Raw genomic sequence first — 25,441 nt, forward strand, 5'->3', positions numbered from 1 at the left:
TTTTTATATTAATCTATGTTTATTGAGTGTTTTCAGGAAGCACACTTTTAAGAGTTGTTTCAGAAGTGTCCGAGTTGTTTGACAGATGGACTGTTGGATCAAATAGATCACTGTAGGCTTTAAGGGAGAGACCTAGTCTTTTTTGCAAACAAGAAAGTCTGTGAAGCACAGGGAAAAATACAGAGCTTTGCTGCCCATGGCCCTTTAGTCCTGTCTTCTCTTTTCTGGCAGGTCTTGGCAACTGCTAGACTCAAGCCTCACCACCAAGAGTCTATACATTCTTTCTTGTGCAAGCTGCCAAACAGTGATTAGATAGGATTAAGTTAGTACTGCTGTTAGTCTGGAAACAGGAGGGTGAAGGGCTCTGTATAACCTGTTACTGATCCCTGGGCTTTCTGCATGTTCCTCCTTGTTTCTGTCCTTCAGGCACAATGGTTGGTGATCATACCCGCTTGGAGTTCCACAACATTGAGACAGGGATCATGACGGAGAAACGGTACATCTCTGTCATCCCCTCCAGTTTCATTGGCCACCTGCAGAGCCTCATGTTCAATGGGATGCTCTACATTGACCTGTGCAAGAACGGTGACATTGACTATTGCGAGCTGAAGGCACGCTTTGGTCTCCGCAACATTATAGCTGACCCTGTGACGTTCAAGACCAAGAGCAGCTACCTGAGCTTGGCCACCTTGCAGGCTTATACGTCCATGCACCTCTTCTTTCAGTTCAAGACCACCTCAGCCGATGGCTTCATCCTCTTTAACAGTGGTGACGGCAATGACTTTATCGCAGTTGAACTAGTCAAGGGGTAAGTGACTTTCTGCTATATTCTACCAGGTTATTTATAGATAAACTTACTTATAGGTAAGCTTAAAATGCTTGCATAAAGAGAAATTCATCTCATACTCATGTTTTCTCTGTTGGCTGAGGTGTATGACAGAGCACTTAGACATAAACACAGAAGCTTAAGACTCCTGATTTTATCACTGACTTCCCCCTGTGGCTGAGGGAAAGACACTTTTACAGTGTGAAACATTAATAACATTAATGTTTTAAGTCCTTTGGATCTAGTTAGGCCACTGTTTTGTCCTGTTAACCTTGCAGAATAGCGCAGAGGAGGAGGAAATGTGCTGAGGGCTCTGAGTCTCTCTTTCCCCTTTTATTTTATTTTTTTTTTTTTCCTGTAACAGACTCATGTTTCTGCCATCTCCACTGAAGGAAAAAAAGAACATATGGGCTGCGGAATTTGTATTTCTGCTGGTGATGCTTGAGGAAAAGCAAACTCAGCTTGCTTTTGAGCCACTATATTCTTTTCACAAGACCAACGGCTTATTAAAAAAAATCCTTTGTTAGCTGAACAAATTTTGATCTCTTATACTCATCTAGTCACAGTAGACATGTTATCCACAAATACAGTTTACAAGTCCTGTTTATTTCGGTATAACTATAGTTCAATCCTGTTTCATTTTTAACTTTGCACATATTTCTGTAAGTGGGACATTGAGTAATAAAAAAAGCAAGAGTCATGAGCTCCTGGTGCTCTGTTGAAAGTTGAATTTTGTTGTCTTTTTTTTTTTCTTTCTAAGTAGAATATTTCTGTTCTATCCTCAGGTGGATTTCTGTGTTTGAACTATATAAATAATTCAGGGTAACACTCCCATGACTTCAGTCTTTGTCAGGGTCTTTATTTTTTGCTGAAAGCTTTGCTAATTGTTTTCCAGCTGTTTGAATAAGCCTAGGATCTCATGTGAATTTTAGTACAATATTTTGAGTGAGTTTCCCAATTAACTTCCTAAGGGAGTTATTCAAAACTCAGAATGAACCTGGGGAATATATGCCCCAGATAAGCATATCTAATGTTGCTCTCCAGTACCTTTATCGATATTACCAATTTTAAAAAATAATTATATGCACAGACAGGGTTTTTGTGGACCTGCAAGAACTTTGTGAAAAAGAGGAATACTTTATGGTTAGAATCTGATTACTCCAAATGTTGTAATCTCAAAATACTGATCCTTACACTTTCTTGGTGGGAAGGAAACAACTATATCTTTTCAAATCAGTGGCTTACTAGAACTTTCTAACCCAGAGATACTTCTCTTTGTGACTTTTGTAAGTTAATTTATCAACTCTGGCTAGAATAAGGGTCAGTAGCGCTGGAGTTCTTACACAATTTTTAACTAGTTCTTGCTATGTTTACAGGTATATACACTATGTGTTTGACCTTGGAAATGGACCTAATGTTATCAAAGGCAACAGTGATCGTCCTCTTAATGACAACCAATGGCACAATGTCGTCATCACCAGAGATAACAGTAACACACACAGCCTAAAGGTGGACACTAAGGTGGTCACTCAGGTTATAAATGGTGCCAAAAATCTGGATCTTAAAGGTAAATTCTACAAGACTGACAGTTCCCCCCCTTTATTCTTGTGGGGCTCAACCAGTAAACAAGAGAAAGCTTGCAGGAATCATGCATTACAGAACAGTAAATCTGGAATTTGCTGATTTTTGACTTCCAATTTCATTTTTCTCTTTGTTTGGCAACTTCCTGTAGCAGAATAGTTTGTCATATTTTGCTTTTTCAGAAATTGATTGTCATCCTACAGTTTTTCCTAGCTAGGGTGCAATTACAACTGGGTTTTTTTTTGGGGGGGGGGGTGTCAGGTCTGGGTGTATTGTTTTTTGTTGGGATTTTTTTGTTTGCTTGTTTGGGGGTTTTTTTTGTTTGTTTTTTTTGTAGTAAAGGAGGCAGAAATGACTTCTTGCACAGTATCTTGCTCTGCTTTTAACTTTTTCTGAGCAGCTGTTCAGCTTGCTATATTCATGTTGGGAGAGGGGAAAGCCACTCTAGAAGGTATATAACTTCCTTTTTTTCCTATGTTTACCCCTTTCTCCTCTAGGTGATCTCTACATTGCTGGCCTAGCTCAAGGCATGTATAGCAACCTCCCAAAGCTAGTGGCCTCACGTGATGGATTTCAGGGCTGTCTAGCATCTGTGGACTTGAATGGGCGTCTGCCTGATCTAATCAATGACGCTCTGCACCGCAGTGGGCAGATTGAGCGTGGATGCGAAGGTATAATTGATTTCAGAGAAGTTCCCCTCTCAAGCACTCCCCTCTTACTTCATTGCTGCCCCCTGTCCATCTACTTGTCCACCTTACTGTCCATTTCATTAGTTTGCTTTCACCGTGATTTCATTCACGACACTTATGCCTTCCAAATGCAGCATAAGGATAGCTAGCTTCTGTGAGCGGCTTAGCAGCTGTTCTCTTGCATGCTCCATCCCCTATGAGGTGGTACCTCCAGTAGTGGAAAGAATGGTACTGGGATGGACTACTATTTACTAGTACTTTTCTCAGAGTGGTTTATTAACATTACAGTAATCTTAAAATACTTTGAAAGATGTTCTGAGTCCTCAATTCACTTGTGCTTCAGAGTACCCTTTTTTGGGATTCATGGACGTAAGTACTTTGAAGGCCAAGTAGAGGCAGGGAAATGGAAGGTAGAAGGAACTGGAGGATGAAGATTGGATGAAAACTGGAGTTCCTTTTTGAGGATGTGGGCCTCCAATGAAAGCACTGGGGGCATTGTCTCTGCTGTCTGGGAAACCTTTCTCTTTTCCAGCCAGTTTAGAAACAAATGTGATGAGTGGCTTTTTGAAGCATGTAAATAGTAGTGATTTCTTGAAGCTTCTTTAAATAATTTACTGTTCCTGCTAAGCTCCCATTAATTAAAAGAGTATTGATATCAGCAGCACTGACTCAGTAACATGCATATGGTATCAATTCCTAAAGCACTCTGGATACTTACCATCAAAAAACCCAAGGTTTTGCTGGCTGGGTTAAATGAAAATCATCATTAGGTCTAGCTCCACTGAATACCAGTCTGCTGTGTTGGCTACCAGTCACTAGAAGAAGCTAGTTTTATCAGTAAAGTTGTCTGGTATGCACATTTGCTAAGAAGATGTATGTCCCAAACTGATCCTTCAAGACGGGACTTCACAAAGTGAAATTACTCCCTGATCATATTTCCCTACCATATCAAGATTACAGGTTACTTCATGCTGAAGCCTTGCCACTTGTCGAGACTGTTTCTTCTTAGGAATGAAAGTAATCATCTTAGTGCTACCTTTGAGTATTCATGAAACACCAAATTGCCAGTCCAATTAAATCTGATCCCTTCCTTGTCTCCCAGTGTTCTGGTTGGCTGGGAGCTCCTGTGCCTCAGCCCTCCTTCCACACTCCCACAATAATACACTGGTTTGTGATAATTTTGTGCCCTGTCACAGGAGCTCATTCAATGTCAACTCAAATTTCACAGCATTGGTAAGTGCTGCACAGCTGTAGGCTGTTCTTTTTTCTGTCTTTCTGCCATATTTAATAGTGTCTGTTAACCACGTTGTTCCTTGTGGAAATGAGCATAGTGTAGCAGAACTTGTGGCTTTGCCCATTTGTGGCAGAGCCAAAATACCAAAAGTGCACCTTTTCTGTTCTGTTGTTTATAAGGTTCAAGGGAAAAAATGCATTTGGGGTTTTTTTAAAATGTCTTTTCTGATTATCCTCGGTGCACTGAAATCTATTCTTTAATATTAGTGATTTCTGGTAATTCTTCTCTTTAAAATTAGCTTAATCTGTTGGCTATATAGCCTGCATGTTATCTCTACTAGCTCTTCTTCTTCAGAGGACCTCTCATTAGACTAACCTGTTGTTCTCTGTGTGGCTCAGGAACAGTCTCATGATGCTTTCTCAGAAGACTGCACCATTATTAGAGCTATGGTGTTTCCTTCTGCTGTACCCAGTCCAGTTCTGTGATTTAGTGGCCTGTTATTGAGGTTGCGTAATGTCAGTGCCACTCCCAAAACATGTAATGTGGCACTTACTTTGTCTGTGTGCCAATCTGGTACCAGCACAGCTGCTGCCTGAATGTGGAGATTGGTTCATTCTTAGAAATGTCAGGAAATTAAGTTCCCTTTCTCTTCTAAAGCCCTTCAAACAAGATTCAACATTGGAGACAGAGCTAAAAAACTGTGTGGGAAGGTCAATGATGGACCTCATTCTGCCGTTGGAATAACTTGATCTTGCAAAGCAGTGCCTGTGCTATCTTCCTGAATGGTCCCTGCGCAGTACCAGAGGAACTGCTTGAAGAGGAAGCCGTTTTCTTTGCCAACGTGTTTAGGATTAGTAAAAAAACTGAGAATTAGGTCACCAGAAAGCTGTTTCATTTGTTTTTTGAATCACAGTGATCCCCAAGGCTTTATCTTGCATCTTGACTGCTGCCTGCTGGTGCCTGTTCTTACAGTTGCCACTGAAAGTCACACTTATCTCCCCTTTCTCTAAAAAAAAGAAAAACTCTAAGCATGTTTGGTCCTTATTTAAGTATCCCTATTTTGTTTCCATCTGAAGTAATCTTGGGTGCAGTCTTAACAACGTTTTTAAGGGCTGAAGTCTCAAGCAGTTCTTGCTGTCTCATGATATTTAAATGTGTGTGTAAGAAACGATCACAGGCTTTTTGGGTGAACAGTTGTGCTGTGTGTTGATTTGCAGGACATCTCCTTGTTTTGTCATGAAGGGCAGTGGGGCGACATACATGATGAGAACATGCATGCTTAAAGAAATGTCATTCTATCCCCACATATGAATTTTGCCTTCCAAATGTGGTGTGAGAGATTTCTGCTAATGCTTGCCTCTTGTTGCGGCTTGGTTTCAGAAGCAGAGGAGATTAAAAGGTGGCAGCTGTTTTCTCTGAAACTGTCAGTTTGATCTCAGGACAGAATCAAAGGATGTGGGGAGGAAGGAAGCCTGGAGAATAGTAGAATGTTAGATGCAGCTCAGCAGACAGCACTGTCCCACCTAAGACAGACCAGTACCCCTACAAATGGGTGACATCATTGCATCCTGTTTGTGTTTGTTATCTCTATTCATGTATTTCACTACCCTATTCCATACCACCAATTAAGATTCACAAGTTTTAATAGGAAAATAATAGTCTTTATTGTCTTGGTTCTACTGCCACCTCTTTTTATTTTGTTTGAACAAGCCGTTGAACTTCCTTGGCCACATTGTTCCTCTTATGTGCTCAAGCGTAATTCAACCTTGCCGTGCACCAAAGCACAAATACCACATCATACAAGTAGCTGCGTTCCAGTGATGGGTCAGGCAGTGCTCTTACTTGAGCAGAAGCAGAAAGCACTTTCAATATAAATGATATTTATATGAGAACTTTTCTTTAGGGCCTAGAGAATCCCAAAGCATTCTTAGGCCATATATGGGAGTCATTAACTGAAATACAGGCATCCTTGAGACTGAAAGTAGCTGGAGTTTAATAGTGTATAGTAGTCCTAAAAAATAAAAAAGGTAGTTCAAGACCTAAGGCAAGAATTACTTTATCTCTGATTAATTTTATTTCTATAATTTCTTTAAATTATCTACAGTGGGATTTTTTTAGGATAGCACATATAAGTAACCTCTTTATCCTGTTTGTTAGCTGAAGTGTCAGCTTCCTTTTGCATTATGCAGCTTGCTTGTGTGCTGTACAAACTTAAGGTTTCAACTTTTGAAGTCTGCCACTCAATCACTGGTGTGCTGGACAAGATGATAGCTGCCACACTGACCTGTTTTGTGTTTTGATGTGTCCTGTAGGACCATCGTTTTTGGCAAAGAATTTTGTGGGTGATTATCTGGAAGGAGAGAACCCAAGAGTGTCTGAAATGTCAAATGAGCCCACGGAGTTAAAGCTCCACACCACACACCCCTTCTTTTTTGCATGTGGTGGTCTGGTTTATTTTTATTGCTCTTTTGCAATTCCTGCGTTTCTGATTTTTCAGGAACAACAGGCAGCTCTTCATTGATCTTGACAGTCTGGTCAGATCTGTAGTGGCAGCTTGTGTTTCCCTGGAAGGTATTCGGCAAAGCCAGAAACCTTCTTGCTGCCTGGTGTGTAAAATCTGTTCTGGGTTGAGGTGCTACACGCAACTGTGAGAGGAATGAAGTTTCAGGGTAATGATATTATACCAATATATTTATTCATTTTCCACAGAGCATCTTTAGCTCTTGTGCTAACTGCAGCTTTCATCACCATCTTTTATGTAGCAAGAAGGCCCTTCCCCCTACCACCACCCAAAAAAACAGGTCAGTGAGACAGCCTGAGAGAAAAGGTACAAAAGGTACGGAAATGGTTAAGATTTAAATGGTCCTTGTGTCGGTGTCGGGTCAGGCTGCCAAACACTCTGAAGAGGCAAAGTCAGTTCTCAGAAAGGACTTCATATTGGCAGCCCACTTCTACTAGAAGCTTGCAAGCAAGTCTGCCACCTACTTTGGGCTTTACTCTCCCCACCCAGAAAATAGGCACATGGTATTTATCTATTTGGATGAGAGTATGAAATTCACTACGTCTTGTAGAGTACATTGAAGTAGTGGGTGGAGGCCTCTAGAGATGAGCAAAGCATTAGAAACTGAGGAAAAGCAGCTGTTCGTGACCTGGTTCTCTCCAGTCTCCAGCTCAACAGCCTATGGGCTGTAGTTGGAAATTTTTATACAGCTCCTGAGCTGGAGTAATACAGGCTATATCCATTTCTCTGTCAGACATACACAGCTTGAGAGAAAAGATGTCTGCACTGGGGTGTGTATGCAAGAGTTGGGAGGATGGAAGAAGTTGTTCCAGGTGACCTTTTCTTCCTTGAAAGTAAACCAATTTAAACTTCGGATCAGCTCCACCTTGATTCTAGACTTCTAAAATAAATTCTTTTTGCTGAGCACTTCATTCCTGGTCTTACTACTAGATGAATGGATCAGTTTATTCCATCCACAAAAGTCAAAACTGAGTGACTCACTGTTTTTTCCTCACTGGTCCTGGAAGAAGTTAAGCAGAAGTCCAACCTTTTGTGGAGTTTAAAAATGTTACCCTAAATATTAATGAGTCCTTCCTGCATGTCGTGGTTTAGCCCCAGACGGCAACTAAGCACCACGCAGCCGCTCGCTCACTCCCCCCGCGGTGGGATGGGGAAGAGAATTGGAAGAGTAAAAGTGAGAACACTCGTGGGTTGTGATAAGGACAGTTTAATAGGGAACGCAAAAGCTGCGTGTGTGAGCAAAGCGAAGCAAGGAATTCATTCACTACTTCCCATGGGTAGGCAGGTGTTCAGTCATCTCCAGGAAAGCAGGGCTTCATCACACGTAATGGTTACTTGGGAAGACAAACACCATCACTCCGAATGTCCCCCCCTTCCTTCTGCTTCCCCAGCTTTATATACTGAGCATGATGTCATATGGTATGGAATAGCTCTTTGGTCAGTTTGGATCAACAATCCTGGCTGTGTCCCCTCCCAGCTTCTTGGGCACCTGGCAGAGCATGGGGAGCTGAAAAAAAAGTCCTTGACCAGTGTAAATACTGCTTAGCAACAGCCAAAACATCGGCATGTTATCAATATTAATCTCATACTAAAACCTAAAACACAGCACTACACCAACCACTAGGAAGGAAATCAACTCTATCCCAGCCGAAACCAGGACACTGCATTTGGCGTGTTTTTACACCTCTTTATTAATTTGCCGTATGTTCTCCTGTGTTTTCCTTTCCTTTATTTGGACATCCTTATGTTGCTTACCATGGGCCCTAGAGCTATCCGAAATTCAGCTGCGCGTTCTAAATAGTCACGTTCACCCCATCCTGCCCCCAGCCAAACAAACCTAACAGCAGTGGTTAAAGAATATTGTATTTCTTCTACAAGGCAGTTTACTATGTGCTATAGAGATGTGGCTTCTTCCTCTCCTCTTCAGCTTTCCTCACCTGTTCCACTGATAACAGCTTCTCACAAAGGAGAGTGATTATTATTAAACTGGCTGACACTGTTCCAGGTGTTTTGGGACTTTTTTTGGTCCTAATTTAATCTTCTTCCAGATCCTGCAGTAAAATCACAATCTTGTGCTACTTTCCATGAAATAGTATGGTTAACCTTTGGAATTCACCGGTGCATGAAAAGCATGAATGACACACACAGGCTGGATAATCAGAAACGCATTTTGCATACTAAGCAGTATGTGGAAAAAAGAAAATCTAATCTCATGCTTAAAATCTCGCAGCAGGATAATGTCAGAAAGGATTTCACCCTTCATCTGCTCAGTAGTGAAACTTCAAATCTGGTGATACTTCACTTTCTCTGTGGAATCAAAGGTTGTCCATTGAGGAGAGGAGCGTTAATTTACTGCATGATGGTGTGACAGCTTTCCTGTTCTTTATGCTTTTGTATTCCCTTGTCACAGTGCTACTGGAATTATGGAACAAATATAAGCTTTGCTCCAGCTCAGCTACAAAGAAGATGAGGAGCAGGGCAGTTAGGAAAAGTGCTTGTTTGTTACACAGAAATTACTTTGTTAGAATATGTGTCGAAGATGATGCATGGAAAAATGCATCCTCCTCCTCTTTCCACCCCTCTCCCCTTTCTTTTGCATTTTGTTTAAAGAACTCTGGGGATTTTATGGCTCTATGTAGTAGAGCAGTTCTAGAAGTGGGAAGAAAAATCTGACTAGCTCAAAAGGGAAGGTAATTGCCATCTTGAGTCATTTGTGGGCTGTAAAACAATAGCAAAGATTCAAAATGTTAAACTTCATAGGAACCACAGGAAATGGCATCTGTACATGCTAGTTCTAATTTATTGGGTTGTAAAAGACACAATGGGAGAAAGGGAGACCTACCAATCTCTCTTCAATATCAGCTGTGATATTAGAGCTTTTTAAGAACAGAAGGTTATAAAGGTGAGTATACACTTCTTAAATACCCATCTTTTGAGCAATGAGGTCAGTGATTTGGTGTTTTGTTGTTCCCACTGTGCTGTATAATAGAAATATGTAACCTTCAGTGGCAAGGGATTCAGGAGCTGCTGCCTATACTCCCATCTTTGTCATCTGCTTTTTCCATGCTGAAAGAGAAAACTTAGAATCAAGGTATAACACATCAAAAATCTGTGTGGCTTCCTTGTGAACTGGACTCCATTTAAAAAAAAAAATATATATCCTGTGCCTAAATGGAAGAGCATCAGTGGTATTGTTTTATTTTGCTTTTTTATGCTCCGCAATTTTCAGGGTAGATCTATGATTCTCTTTTGCCATGTGGACTATAATTTGGCCACAGATAACAAGATCATTCCTACTTAAGTAAAAGAGTGAGCCTGTACTACTGTCATTCCTGTTGATCGCTCTGATGAGACTGACGAAGATTATATGGGTCTAAAGCCTGAACTGTCTCTTTGCCTGTTGATGCAAGTTTTCTTAAGGATGTGTTGAAATCCATGAGCAGGCAACAGCTTGTGTGGGGGCAAGGTATTACTGTCACTTTACATCCAGTGTCAAGTTCAGTTCTTGGGATAAACAGACGTTGTTGTCTTCCAGAGTTATCAGTCCCCTATGGTTTTCTGGCAATAAATCCACTTTGGACAAAAAGCCAGGGCAATCTGTGCTGTTATGAGAGACAGAAGATTTAAGTTCAGATCCAGAACCTGGATGTAGAAACAAAAGAAAAATATTCTTGGCTAATGTGCTGAAAGTCAAATAGATTTTTTACTTAAATGGATTCTAAGTATTTCTCAAATGAGACAAAATGTCTCTTAAATTATGGGTAAATGCTGAGAGATGGGTGTTAAGAATGTGATATTTTTTCCCTTCTCTTTCTACTATCTGTAAATTCTGTGACCTCGTGTGTGTGTGAATGAAATGCATTTCGTCTCTCTTGTGTGTGGTTTAGTTATCTGTTGCTTGGTTGAGTTAAGGTAGCCATGTCCCTCTGTGTCCTTGTTGCTTACATTGTCATTTCTGCATGTACTGATTATGCATGTTGGCTGTGATGGTTATACCAATTGCTTTTATTTATTTAAAGTGATGTGACCCTGGTTTATCTGCCTTTATACTAACCTGTTTACTGGTTTTGCTTTTTTGATTTGTTTTTTTTTGTTTTGTTTTTTATTTTTTGCTAACAAAGTTGAGTTGACCAAAGCTGACCTGCAAGGTAGAGAAGGTTCTTCTTCCCCGTTACTGGTTTGAACCGAAAGATGCTTTTATGTAATATTTGGTGCCTTTTACTGGATGCAGTCACACCTCTCAGACAGGAACAGAATGACAAACCCCTGCCCCTCTGGAGGGGCTATCTAGGTTGAAGAAGGACATGGCAAACAATGGAGGTGGTGTTTTTTTTTTTTTTTTGAGCTGGGGGGTTTGACTGTATCAATTTCTGAATATCTGTAAGAGCACAGGCTGATTTCCTGAAATGCCTAATGATTGTTCAGGCAAATAGCTGTTGTGTATAGAGACATAGAAGGCCCTCAGAGCTTTACAAAACAAAAAGCTGACTTGGATTCCTCAGTACTGATCTTAAGGAGTAAGACCAGCAGGTAAAAGCTAACTTTTTAACTTAGACTTTGGAAAAAAAAAAAAAAAAAAAAAGACCCCAAACCCCACAGAAATAACTTTTTGGAATTTCAGTTACAAAAAAAAAAAAAAAAAAACAACAAAAAAACCCAAAACAACAACAACAAAAAACCCCCCATCTATTAACTACGAATTCCCTTAGTATTTAGATGGCATTTTACAAGCCGTAATTGATCCAAACATATGAGTGGTCATGCCTGATCCTTTTGTACCTGCTAATTTTTGTATCTCTTGTAGGTCTTTTAAAAGAAAAAGGTCTTTTAGAACCTTTTACTGGATAGTCTCTGATTTTTTACAAAGCAGATAGGGTTCTGTCACGATGTTGATCCTCACATGAAATTCTTACTGACATCTTTTATTACTATTGCTGCTAAGTAAAAAGGGATCAATTGGTGATGTTGGAGATTGCCAAAAGGTTGAGGACTATGCGGATGGTGTTAAAATACTAAAGCTACTCAAGTGAAAGCCATTAAAGAGACTGAGAGTAGCTTCAGTAGAAAAGGTGGGGAAAATTGGGAGAAACCAAGGAAAATGGCTCAGAGGAGAGGCCAGATAGTAATTGAGAACATGCCACTTGAATTACAGAGAGATGATGGGGTAAAGAGTGCTGCCAGAAAACCAGTTTGATGAAGGATAATTCTTAGGATACATATAATGAAAGAAGGATTAATGGTACAATTACATACAAATACTCTATTTCCCTGGGACGTAAGTGAGGAAACCTGCTTATTAGAAATTAATAGGACTTCGATACTAGTATAACCGGAGAGATGTTTTCCATGGTGTTGAAAGTCTATTCCTTTAAACATGATAGTGAAAGTATACTTCCCCACTCATCTAGAGAGACTGCAATATAGAGTACAAATTAATTTGTTCCTGAATGTTGTGGAAGTTTATGAAAATGCTCTTCCTTTTTAGTGGAAAAGGAGAGAATGGTTTCAGGCATAAGGGGAAGTCAGAGGCATTGAACAATGTGTGTCTGTTTAAAAGTCCTGAAACCACAGATGGTATCTGTTATGGTATCAGCTCAATCACCTTGAAGTTTTGTGTCTAAGCCACAGCTTTAGTCTAAGGCTTTGTTGTGGAAGAAAACATGTAGAGTGTTCCCATGTAGAGTGTTCCTGTTTCATTCCCTGAGATAGAGACAAGACTTCCCAACATTTTACATACCACTGGAATTGAGTTTTTCTGGCTTTAATCACGTGCTTCATAAACTCCTTTTCTATTCACCGTGTTTACTGTGAAGACCTGGTGATATTGCTGCCATGATCTAATGCAATAGATACAATTTTCAAATTAAAATATTCCTGTTCCATATTCCAGCTGTAGGCAGGTAGCAATTAGCTTTGCTTCAGAATATCACCTATGTTTTTAGGTAGGGTTTGGCATTCTATGCCTCAGTAGAAAAGGATAAAAATATATTTGGAGAAACCAAGGAAATTGTAATGGGTAAACAGTTAATCACTGTAGCAGTTGTTAATAGACAGAAGCATATTAGGAGGCACCCTCTTACCCAACAGATAAAGATACTGACAGCCTGAGATGATTTTAGCCATTGGATGTATATGAAACATTGAATCTGAAAGATTTGACAGCATAGAGGTAGTTAGTGCAGAAGTTAGTGCAATGTATTGTGCTCTATGCATGTGGAGCATCTGACTGTGACCATGTTTTGTTGGCATCTCTGGCCTATTCCCAGCTGTAAAAAGTTGAAGTACTCTGTCTTACAAAGGTTAGGGATTTAGAGAATATTAAGTGCTGCCTCTAGGGGATTTCTGAAGTTAATGTAAATGAAAGTGGTAAAGGATGAGATTGGAAAGAATAGGAAGGATATGCGGTCTGGGACCGATGCAAGGAGAAAAAACGTCCTGGAAGTACACTGGGGTGTTAATAGTTTTAGGATTAAGGTGTTCTGTGCCATCCATTCAAAGTGTGGCAGGGAATTTCAGACTTGCATTAGAGATCAGCAAGTATTGTGTCTCTCTGGCCACAGCTGCTGTTGTTCTCTCTAGTCACTTGTGTGTTCATCAGAATTCAGAATACATGCCCAGGAGTTCCTGCTTGATTTTTGATGTCCATTGAAGTGGATGCAGCATGAAGAAGAGGTCCCAGAACAGATTTGTTTGTTGTTCTGATTTTTCCAGAGCCCTCAGAACCTAAAGACTTGTCACAGCTGTGAAGATTATTCCAGCTCAAGCTTATATTGTTACAGAGGTCTTAACCCTATAGGAATATTTGCCCTTCAGTTTGAGACACCTGATTACCTTGAAGCCTAAGGGGAAAAGTTTGTCTTGAGTACATAATGTGGATTATTGGCTTTTCAGGAAACCAACCTTTGCTAAATAGGTTTGGCTATTTCAGAACAGGCCATGAGGCCTGGTACTTTTGTACTGCTGTGATTTGCAGTGGGGAAGGGTGTTTTTCCAAGTGACTGTATTTTTCTTGTTCACATACAGCCTTTTCAGTTTTTCCTTTCTGCTTTTAGTTTGCGTCTGAATGTCTGAATGCTGTTTACTTTCTCTACCTCATTTGCATCTCCTTCTTTTGCATCTCAGTGTTGCATCTCAGGTCCACGCATACTCCCTTTTATGCAGTTGACTTTTTGTTGTATGGTTGGGGGTTTTTTGGTTTTGGGTTTTTTTGTTCTTCCCTCACCAGCATGTGTATGAGCACTTTGCTCAAGACCTTTTAGGTTGCTTCGAGATGGAGAGTGGCAGGGTGACAAGAGGGAGGAAGATAGGTATATGCCAGGTTTCATGGAGGGGGAAAAGGCCCCACCACCTTGTAGGTCCATCCTCTGTGGATTGCCGTTGCTGCTGATTCCCTTCTCCTGTCACCTTGAGGTAAATGTGCTTTCTGTGTGAGACTTTTATATTTGTTACTTTAACTATTCCCAGTCCCTGAAATTTTTAGACCAGCCATGTATTTGGAACAGAAGGACTCAGAGTCATAACTGTTGTTAAGTGAATGAAGAGTTCAGGTTCTGTTGAGGCACTGGAATAAATGTCTGTATTTTCAGAGGACTGCAGAATGCTGGCTCTTGAGTTATTTCTGACAATGAGTAACTTTAAATATGGAACCTGCCGGATGTCTGACCTTATTTAGGTGATGAAAGGGATGATGAGTTCTTAACAAAATCCAGAACTGGGAGATCTCAAAGAGCTGGCCTTGCGGTCCTTGAAAATCCCTTTTGTTTTTTTGGTTCTAGTTTGCTAAGTTAAAGTTAGTCTGTGATATTCCTGCTTTCTACCACCTGCAACTCAAAATACAGGATCTAATTTTCTGAATTGTGCACTGAACCTTGACTATACTTTAGTTTCTTACATTTGTACAAAGTAGGTGTCAACATGCCACCATTGGTATTTGACAGTTACAGCATATGAGATATGGTCCATCCAGTGAAGTGATGGCTCTATGAGATTCAGTCTCAATTTTTCTCTTTTTTTACTGAGAAAAAATATTTTTTTTCCAAATTATTGTAAAATTGGAAAACGTAGCTGTATTAACTTCATTTCCTCCTTAACCTGCACTAAAAGTGAGTCCTGGAACAGGTTTATATTCTGCCTAGTGCATATGGTTTCCCAGACCTGATGCCTCTCTGAGCTGTACTGGGGCCTGCACATTTAATTAAAAAACCCAGACTATTGCTGTTTATGAGAGAGGAGTGCTGACAGAAGTAGACTGTAGATTTATCATAGGTATAAATTGTCCATCATAACGTCTGACTGGTAGTGGTAGAGATATTTCGGTGCTTGATGGCATTTGCAATTTAGGAACTATAGGACAAAAGAAGCACCTTATTCTGCAAAGACAGTAAAGATGTCTTGCGTGTGTTACTTTTTTATCTATTGCTAACCTCTTTGAAAGGTACAAGGAAAAAAGATGACAGCATTTAGGGAGATGGAGAATGAAAATGGACCCATGGTGCCATTGAATCTTGCCTGTTGCAGATCTTCATCTTACTGAGAAAATAATGTTAACACAAATGGTAGATTCCTCTCAATAGGAGTGAATTTTTGATGTGTGAAGGAAGTGTTATGTGCAAGACCAAGAATGGTTTGCTTAGCTTAATGCTTATTGCTAGTTGTGTTATTTTTTATATATATATTTATTTATATATATATATATATATATATAAAAAATAGAATACATATTGCAGTTGTGTTACAAGCCTGCAGCTGTCGTATAAAGAAACTGATTCCTCATGTGACTCGGAAGAATGATAAACACAATACTGTCTTTTATTCCTAAAGTTCTTTTCTCTGCAAAGAGCTTTCAAATGACATAGCAGGAATTACTTCAGTGAAACACGCCCACCTGTGGGCGAAACATGGCTGTTTTAACAATGCACAGCAGTAGAATTCAAATTTTTTAGTTTCAGGGCAAAGAGAAACCTACCATACAGCTGGAATTGCAGGAAAGAGTTAGGGAAACAAAGTAATTTTTCTAAGCGGAATATGGATAAGAGATCTGGCTACTGTACTCTTCTAAGGTGATTTTCTTCAAATACTTAGTGGTAAAACTAATAAACAAACCATACATCTAGCTAGGTAACTTGGAAGAAAAGTATAATACTGGACTCCTTCCCAGGGAGGGACACCCAACAAGATCTCAAATCCTGCAAGTCCTCAGATACTGAGCTGTTCCAGTAAAAACTAGAGATGCGGAAATAAAGATCAAATGGACACTGTTGAAGAATTCTGCTTTGCCATCTCATATTCCTAAGGAGCCGTCTCTTTTGGTAGGCTTAGTCTGGACAGGAGGAGACAGAGCAAGTCACGCTTCTGCTAGTGGGGATGCTTTTCTGCACTGGGGACTTCTCCACTTTTATTTTCTATCTACTGCCCACTCACTGCCCTTGCCACTGTGCACGTGGCATGAAGACAGTGTGCTAAGCCCAGCTACAAACAGACTAGAAGAGCAAGGCCTTTGCAGAAAAATGGAAATAGCAAGTATTGTCAGGGTGTTGGGAATTTAAGGAGAAAATTAAAGTCAGCATGCATATTTTATTAATTAAAAGTATGGTGTGATTTATCAGATGTATCTCAGATTATTATGTGAAGACCAATTCTGAAACTTTACTTTTAAATACTTTGACTGCTGTAAGTGTTGCCAAAGGAATGAGATTAAAAATAGACCCGAACCCTGATGGCATTGGTATTTTAGAACCGATTCTACTGCTGTATATATAAATTGTTTGTTGTCTTCTCTTTCCTTGTTCGTTAGCACTAAAGGGCATGTGCGTGGTAAGACAATCTTCATGTTTTATAAGCCTTCCTGTGCCTCTGTCGCTTTGCTCCCTAATCCAAAATTCTAATCCCCTGTGACATCCCTGTTAGTTGCTCTGAACAAAATTCTGTTGCCGCAGATGGAGGATTATGACATCAGGCAAGGACTGTAAGCAGCAGGAGTAGATGAGCTCTCAAAGATCCTTTTACCATGTAAATGGCCCATAGTACTAAGGAGTGAGGCAAAGCGTAATACCCAGCATCTATGCTGTGCCATCACAACTGACTGTAAAGATGGTAGATCAGGCTTCGAGCTTCCTTGTGGTATTGTCAGGCTTTCAAAATTCCTCATCACTGTGCTGTTTTCTTTTTCTTTTTTTTTTTTTTCCTCTGGCTGCTTTGAAAGTACTGTTTCCATCTTCACGGTTAGTTTCTGTAAAATACAATTCAGAAACCACAATACTGGTCATGAATTCAAGTCCTTTGGCTCTCTGGACTCTCTCACTACGAGCACCTCAAGCCACAGGTACTAGGCCTCATGCAGTCTTACTCCTTGAGTTAGAGTACTGGTTCTTTCTCTTGTGGCACCTAGACAAAGGATATCCCTATTAGATGATGCCCATTGTCAAGTCCAGTTTAAAGTGATGTCCTGATAAAGTGTTCTCAGAAGACTGTAGGAAGAGAGAAGAAACATTGTCATTGAAAATGCTGTTCTGCTTTGCTCCTGTGTAATGGTGTTTACAGTTGATGCTGTATCAAACTTGTGTAGAGTCACAATTGCTTTCTGTTTTTATTTTTTAAGTATATATAACTTGCTTGTTTATATCTCCAGGAGTATTGGCATTCATATCTAGGGTTAGAGGTTAGATAATGGGATAGTAAGGTACAGGAGACCTATCAGTTCCTTATTCCTTATCCTCAGATAACTCGGATGTTTTAGGAAAAATGACAACTAAGATTCTATTTCAGATTGTTAAATGTCATCCCTTCTTTTGCTGGGCCAGAGTAAGTCTGAAGCAAGTGTCAGACCCCAACCTGATGCATGTGTATCTATATAGTTATATCCATGTCTTTTATGTAAGTGTAAAGGCAAGAGGGAAGCGCATGCATACATGTGCCTACCAGCCCACACTAAAGTCTGTCAGCACTGTTGTAATCCTAGAAGTGATCTGTTAACTTCACACTGTGCGAATGCGGCTACTGGGATTCATACAGCTGCAAATGGGAGTCAGGTGGGTGGGAAGAAGAGGCGGAGGGGAGGAGAAAAGTGTTGAAAAATGCTGCTCAACTTCCAGTATGGTAATACACAGTTTTCTTGCTGTGGCGGCTGCTGCTGCCTCTTTTCAATAGGTGAATTTTCCTTCAGGGATTTTGTTGTCTGCTTTTGTTATCCATGCTTATGCTTCTACCTAGAGCCTTTGGGTTTTTGGTTTTGTGTAGTGGTGTGTTTTGGTTTGTTTGTTTTGTTTTTGTGGTGGTTTTTTTTTTTTTTTTTTTAACAGTATAACAGATCATGGAAGAAACTCAGGTTTTTGTTAAACTCGCTACCTACTGATAGTCACACATTGCAGGAGAGATGTAAAGAAACTTCTCATTGCGGGAGAGATGTAAAGAAACACAGATAGCTAAAAAGCTACTGAAATTCACCCATTCTATTCTTACAGTGGGGAAAGATGATCTAGTGGGAAGAGCAGGAACTCTGCACCAAAGCTATAAGGGTCCATTCCTGGCTTGGTCTTTGAATTGTTGGGAGGATCATGCTGTGACATGGGGCTTCCAGTTAGATATGGGTTCTACAAAGGCATGTAAATGTGGAAGTGCCCAGATGCACAATCTGAATATCAAAGATGCTGTATAGCTATGGGATTCAGTGAAATCACTGCGGGTGGTGTCAAATGGAGGTTGAGGGGTTTCATTTTGGGTTAAAACATTTGAAAATGCTGTCTCCACTTTGGTGTGTCCTATCTCATCTATAAAGTACAGATGGTGGTGCTTATGTGATGAAGAGTAGGATGAGCCTCAAGGAATTGCTGTTGCTAACAAAGACTGTGACGGAAGATGCTGGGATGGGTAGAACAGTTGCTGCTTTATCCTTATGCTATTGTCCTAGACTGGAAGTGGTTAATAAACTGATCTCAGGCAGCCTAGCCGGGTGATCCTCTACTCTATTATCTATTCTATTTCTTTTTGTTTCTTCTTCTTTTCCAACAAATGCAGGATATAGAATAGTAGGTATGTCAACTGTAGTTGTACGTTTTATTTGAAGTACTGCACAATAGGAGCAGCATACCTTTGTCTAGAATGCTGAAGATAAAATACTTTCCCAGGAAGTAACTTCTAAACTCATGTTCTTATTAATCTATGGCTTGCAGCTTCACATTTGCTCTCAGGTGATTCAGAATCCAGCTACCTCCTTGTGGATGACATACTAGCTGTCATTCAGAGTCTCTCTGATCTGATGATCACTTTTTTGTGTCTTTGCAAGGCTTGTCTGAGTAGGATAGCAACTGTTAGCTCCAAATCACAGAACAATGAAAGGCTGTTCTATTAGTAGTGGCTGCTTCCTTCTCTGCTTCCCCCAAAGGCTGTGGAAACCAGTCCAGAATAGAGAAGTGTCATGGACTAAGGTCATGCCCTTCTGAGGACTTTATTGACATGTTTCCAGAGGAACCTATATAATGGGACTGGTCAGAGGCTCTGGTTTTTCGCTTGTTTGTTTTTTCTCTTAACCTATAAAGCAAAGTTGTAGCCAACTGAGGCTTCAAAACTTCAGTTTGAATCCACATATCAGGGTTCTTTGGGTAGGATGAAGCATTGTTAATGGGCCCATTTCTTAGTCTTCATTTCTACAAGGGGATCAAACTTCTAGGGAAGCATGACAACCTGGCAGTGTTTGTTATCCTTGCATCACACCATATTTTATAGTAAATTTCTTTGAGCAAGCACTGAACATATGAGTTGGGCCTGCCTAAGAGGGAATATGTTGCTGTTCACTCTTCCTCCTTGCTCTGTGTTACAGTTTGGTGTTTTGTTGTGGAGTGTACATTGTCTTTGTGCTTTTTTTACCTGAGTTTCTTGCATGTCCGAGAATGGAAAAGTGTTTGGGTTAGTGCTTTTCCTCTTCTGCATGAGGATCCTGATAGTAATGGTAATGAGGAATCGGAGCTTTTGTAGGCCTGACTAAAATGACTCTCTCAGGTTTGTTTCACCCTTTTCATGTCGTCCCTTCTCCAGGACCAAGCACTACCTGCCAGGAAGATTCGTGTGCGAATCAGGGCATCTGTAATCAGCAATGGGAAGGCTTCACCTGTGATTGCTCCATGACTTCATATTCTGGGAACCAGTGTAATGACCGTAAGTAGGCTTTTACATTGGATTGGTGAGCTGTAAGTTCTGACAGGTAGGAGCACAGAGAACACATGATTAGTTTCACTTTCAGTTGAAATACAACTTTCCCAGTGTTAAAGCCAAACTTTGTTTCCTGGAAAGTTTCTTTGAAGCATACAGCAGGTTATTTTTTTTTTCCTTGTTAAAATGAAAATATGCAATTTGGTATGTGTTGGTTTGGGGTTTTTTTTCCTTCTTTTAAAAGATAACTCAACCAGACCAACGATGGTAATTGATGTTAATGCAATTCCTGGTTTAGAGAAACCAGGAATGACTTGTATATATTGTGCGTAATACTTACATAGGTACAAAATGGCTAGGTTTTGTGTACTGAATTATGCTTTGAGGTTATAATTCAAACCTTGGTGACAAAGACCTGGAATCCATGTAAAAATGCTGAGCAGTGTTCTAGATTGTCTTCTACTGAATTACTAGCTGTATGCTAAGATGAAATTTGGTTGCTGTTTGCTAGAATGTTCAGTTAAAACCAGGTGGTCAATTAAACATACAGCAACAGTGTTGTGCTTCTTGGCATATTGATGTGCTTCATCTCAAAACATTCGATGTTCTTCTTGGCCAATTACTATCAAGATCTCTGATAGAAAAATTGAACAAAACCCTGAAGTCTTTCTTTAGGGGGCAGATGATCAGCTTTCAGATATTCCCTCTGCTCATCCTGATATGGCCTTTGCTTCTGCCTGGAGGGAGCAGATCAGTTCAGCTCTACTCTCTCCCCACTTCCATTATTTAAGGCGACAGTTAGGCCCCTTCTCCCTCCCCGCTCCGAGGCAGGGAACAGAGGAGCACATTATGAGTGCTGTAGTAAGCATAACAGTAGACTTCAATAATTTTGTTCATTGTGTGTGTAAATTTTAAGACCAGAAAAGACTCTCATAGTCCACTCTTACCACCTGCATCTCACAAGCTGCCGCTTTTCATTAAGGGTATTTGCGGTAGACTTTAGTAGTAGTACCAGCAAGGTCCATGCAATATTGGTGCCACAGCACTGTCATATCTGCAACCTTTCCCTTAGAAGTCTGAGATGTGGCTGAATTGATGGCACATATGACAAGTTGTTTAATGTGTGGTGACAGTCTGTTTCTGCTGAAGGCCAAGAAGCCTGCTTTTCTGAGTCATTCATAAAACATGGTGTTATCTGCGTCGGTCTCCCCTTTCTCCCAGAGTAGTTCTCCCAGATATTGGAAAGGCCTATCAGCATTCATACTTTGACAGGGGCTGTATGAGAAGGTACTACAGACACAGATTTGTAGGTTGTAATGCCACATCTGGTTTTGGGTTGCTTTGGAATCCAGAATGACTCCTTTGGGTCCAGAAGAAACATTTCATATTGGAGCCACAAGATTTGGCTCCGCTTTTCTGCATTTTTCTTTTGGTTTGCTTTTGTCAATTGGACACCCAGTTTCCCATTCTCACGCTACTTGTTCAGTTTAGACTTGCTAAGCATAGCACATTATAACCCTGCTGTGTAAAAGAAACGCTACTTTGAATCCTGTGGGGCTGCATTTAAGTACATGTCCAGGAAATCTCTGAAGACATTATTGATACTGCTGGTTTTGTTTCTAATGTGCTGGCTTCGCAGCTCCAAAATGTCGCAGTGCCCTTGTTATGCAGTTGCTAATGACTTGGAGCAGGCTCTGAAGTTTTAGGAAGCCAGGTTCCTATGTCTGTAATTGGGGATTCCTTGCTGCATTTTAGAACTGGCAGCTGGAAACCATGCAGAGCAGAGATGGGGGTTTGATATGAGTGGGGATGATGGGGGCAATGTAGTAGCCAGCCTCCCAGTGTCAGGCCTGGCTGGTGATTTAGAAATGCTCACAGGATGATGTGGGTTTCAAAATAGTCCAGAAAGGTAAGTCATGTGCGCTCCTCCTGGAACAACAAAAGGAGGCTTCAGCCAGGACCTTCAAAAAGTGCGTATAGCATCGTATAGGATCTTTTTGTGTGTGTGTTTTTGGTTTTGGTTTTGTGCGTGGTGTGGTGGGGGTATTTTTTTTTTGGTGGGTTTTTTTTGTTTGGTTGGTTGGTTTGGGTTTTTTTGTTTGGTTGTTTTCTTTTTTTTTTTTTTTTTTAGTCTTTGCCATGTATCAGGACATTGAAGATATAGCTCTACTACTGGTTGCCTGATGAAGCTATGAAGCATTGTGGGTTGTGGAGAGGGAGAAGGCTTCCTTCCTGTTCCTATCTGTTAGATATGGTTGCTATTATACCTGAGTCCAATGGAAGTACAGGCACTTGTATGTTAATTGAATTAAATGTTCTTTAGACTGGATTTTAGTGCAAGTAATGGCAGGGGGAGATAACTTCTGTGTAACCTGAAGCTTTGCTATTATTTAGAAATGCATCAGGCTCTTTGGTAGAACGTTTTTTGCTGCAGGAATCTAATTCTATTAATTTAGTAAATGGCTATATATATTTTATGAGCAAATTGTGGTCTCCCACTGATGTAAATATGGAATATGGAAGTCAATAGAACAGGTCTAGATTTACAAAATGGAAATGTTAGCAAAAGGAGGACTTACTGAATATATTTTGTCTTTCCATTTTTGTTAATCAACTCAAGCATCCACACTGGAAAATTTGCATTTCTGTGTGTTTGATGCAGAATATTTCAGTGCCTCTGAGAGAGATAAATGGCATGTCTGGTGTTCTCTTCAGTTATTCTTGATGATCTCTTGAGATCATCCTCAATTAACTATTGGTAAGTGTGACTTGTTATTTGCTAGTATAAACTTTGCAAAGTCATTCAGTCTTATCAATACTCAAGAAAGCTTGGTACGCCAATATGTTTTTGCTTTTTAATTTTTGTCCCAGGACTGGGCCATTGAGCTTCCCCTTTCAGATGCAACTGGCTTGGAACTGCTATTTCTAAAAGGTGAAGGAGAATCAAAGGTGGCAGAGATGCACGTTGTATGCCTGTAGACACGTTTGTACATTCACTAGTGTTGTTAAACAAAAGACAAGGATTTAAATTCCTGGTGGAAATGATGATACAACCTTAAGTTTTAGCTTTGTTTTAGATGTTCTTTACACTGTAGGAATCAAGATTCCTCAGAATAAGAAATTAATGGAAGCTATGGGGGCATAAATTCAGTTTTAATATACTTCGAGTTGTATCATTTCTTGTACCAATGTTAAAAAACTAAAACAACAACAAAAAAAGAGACACCTCCTGCCCTCAAATTTACTTGAGAAGGCCTGTTGTACAAAAGTGAATTTAAAGGTCTGCCCTTGCATACTAGCCAGTACTAACACCTATAAAGAAAGGTAGAAATAGAAGCAATGGTACTATTTGGGATTCGCTGGTTCCATTTTCCTTGCCATTTAAGATCTGTTCTTCATTTGTTGAAGTGGTTCCTCATTCTTCAATCTTTAGAGATGTTTTAATCAGTCCAGCATCACATTCAATAAACCTGGGCTTTCAACCTATTTTCAGAATTTGTTTGTTACTCTAAGATGTAGGAAATCAGCATTAATATACTGCAATTGATACTTAGGAATATTAAATAACCTTGGCATGCCAAACTGTGCTTAGACTGTTCAAATGTGTAACTCTGAGCAGATAAGGTATCAGAATTAGAAGTTAACCCACAATGTTAATGAAGTGTCTTGCATCTGGGGTGAACTCCATCCTGTTACTGTTCTTCACCATGATACGAGATGAAAACATGGTAGTTAAAGACTGCAAGTTACCTGAGATGTGGCATGTATTTAAACTGTTGTCCTATGAACAGCTTTATAGATTCTTTAACTTATTCGTGTTCTTGTCTACCTGGTCAAACAATGACAGTTTCTTTTCTACACAGAGAGAATGCATAAAAAGTAGGCTTCGGCAGCCTAGCTAATGGGAATGGTATATGTATGTCAAACTAGATCATAGGACACACTGCTTGTTACTCAGTGCCTCATGCAGATGAGTAACACCGAGGGTCAAGTATTCCAGCAGAAATTGCCAGGCTAACGCAACTATGTATTATTGGAGGCTGTTTGTAAAAGATCAATAACCTGCAGCAATGACTAGTGCAAGCAGAGTATAAAGCACTTTTTCAAACAGCTCTTTTTTTTGTTGTTGAAACAGTTGTTAAGTCCATCTGCTGACTATTGATTGGCTTTTTAGGGGGGTTATTTATTCATTTATTTATAAACTCTGGGTTGTAATATCCACCTGGTTTAAAAACAAGTTTTCCATTTGATTGGTAAAAAGAAAAGGCAGCCCATGTTTGTCTGTCCTCTTGTGTGTGTATCTTCATATGCTTCCAGTTTGCATGCTTTTCAAAGAGCCTGTTGATAAGCAGAGCAATCCTCTAACCTTCCAATGTGATTGATTGGTTAAGTGGTGCTTGTTTGGTTTTTTGGGGAGAGGTAATATACAGGGCTGTTGTCCTTTTTGTGCAATAAGTTATATTTTTCTTCCAAGATCCCTTTCCATGCGATGCATAACCTATATGCTTTTACTGTCTTTCTGTGAATCACATTTGGAGGAGGGAAGGATTAGAGGGAAAGAGAGTCATGGTGACTTTGCTCTTTAGTTCATTAATTTAGTGCTGTCACAGGAAGAGCTTTTGATAACTTCAGTTCTGTAATCATAGTAAGTGAGGCTTACTCACTAGCCAAAATCTTTTTTTTTCCTTGACTTAAAACGCAGGCTTTCAAAATTAGCAGAACAAGTCTAAGACCAATACTTTAGAGTAAAGCACAGAGAATTTTGGATTGAATGAGGAAGACTGAAGCTGGCCTCTCTGCCATATGTGTGTTCTAGATGAGATGCCAGGGATGTCAGAGCAGGCCTGTCCCTTTCCTTTTCCACCCCCGCTCTACATAAGTAAGTTCTATGTAAGTAAGTGAATGAGTACCTAAGTGGATTGATGCAGCATAGTCTGTAGACTAGATTGCAAAAAGGCAGCGGCAGAACCAGCTTCCCTCACCCCTGCTTAAAAAGCATGGCAGAATAGTCATTAGAAGAGACTGCTAGCAGGGCAAATGGCCAAAGTAGTGACCATTACTTTATGGTGATGGCTTTATTCTGACGTGCTCCTGAGCAATTTGCACTCCACACTTGTTTTGTCTGCGCCACTGAGCGGTTACAGCTATCTCCATGGCAGGATTCAGACCCCCAGCTGGGACATGGACCCTATTCCCTCTCCCTCACTATTTTGTGTTTTTCACCATCTGGGCCAATTTTTGTCCAGACTTCATGACCTCCCTTAATGTCAATGCCAGCATGCTCAGCTTGATTTACTTATAGAAACCCTCTTCATTGTTCATGTTTAATTACCACCCATTCATTTCTAATGTGCCCATCTTATCACTTAGTGAGTCAGAGAGCAAGAGGTTGCTAGTGTGTAGAAAATAAATCTGCATAGACTTCATTAGTCATGCATGGCTAAACC

The 25,441-nt window shown here is 40.1% G+C and overlaps 1 protein-coding gene across 10 annotated transcripts in view; it reads left to right on the forward strand.

The window, feature by feature from the left end:
* Nucleotides 1-25,441, forward strand: part of NRXN3 (neurexin 3) — a 983,905-nt gene that overhangs the window by 409,718 nt on the left and 548,746 nt on the right. For all 10 annotated transcript variants that reach the window (XM_075503346.1, XM_075503345.1, XM_075503342.1 and 7 more), the window contains 4 exons: nt 427-808; nt 2,203-2,393; nt 2,905-3,078; nt 19,881-20,000. In XM_075503346.1, the coding sequence (XP_075359461.1) occupies nt 427-808; nt 2,203-2,393; nt 2,905-3,078; nt 19,881-20,000 (867 nt within the window). The remainder of the gene's footprint in view (nt 1-426; nt 809-2,202; nt 2,394-2,904; nt 3,079-19,880; nt 20,001-25,441) is intronic.

This window comes from Mycteria americana, chromosome 5, assembly GCF_035582795.1.
Source record: "Mycteria americana isolate JAX WOST 10 ecotype Jacksonville Zoo and Gardens chromosome 5, USCA_MyAme_1.0, whole genome shotgun sequence".
NCBI classification, from domain to species: Eukaryota; Metazoa; Chordata; class Aves; order Ciconiiformes; family Ciconiidae; genus Mycteria; species Mycteria americana.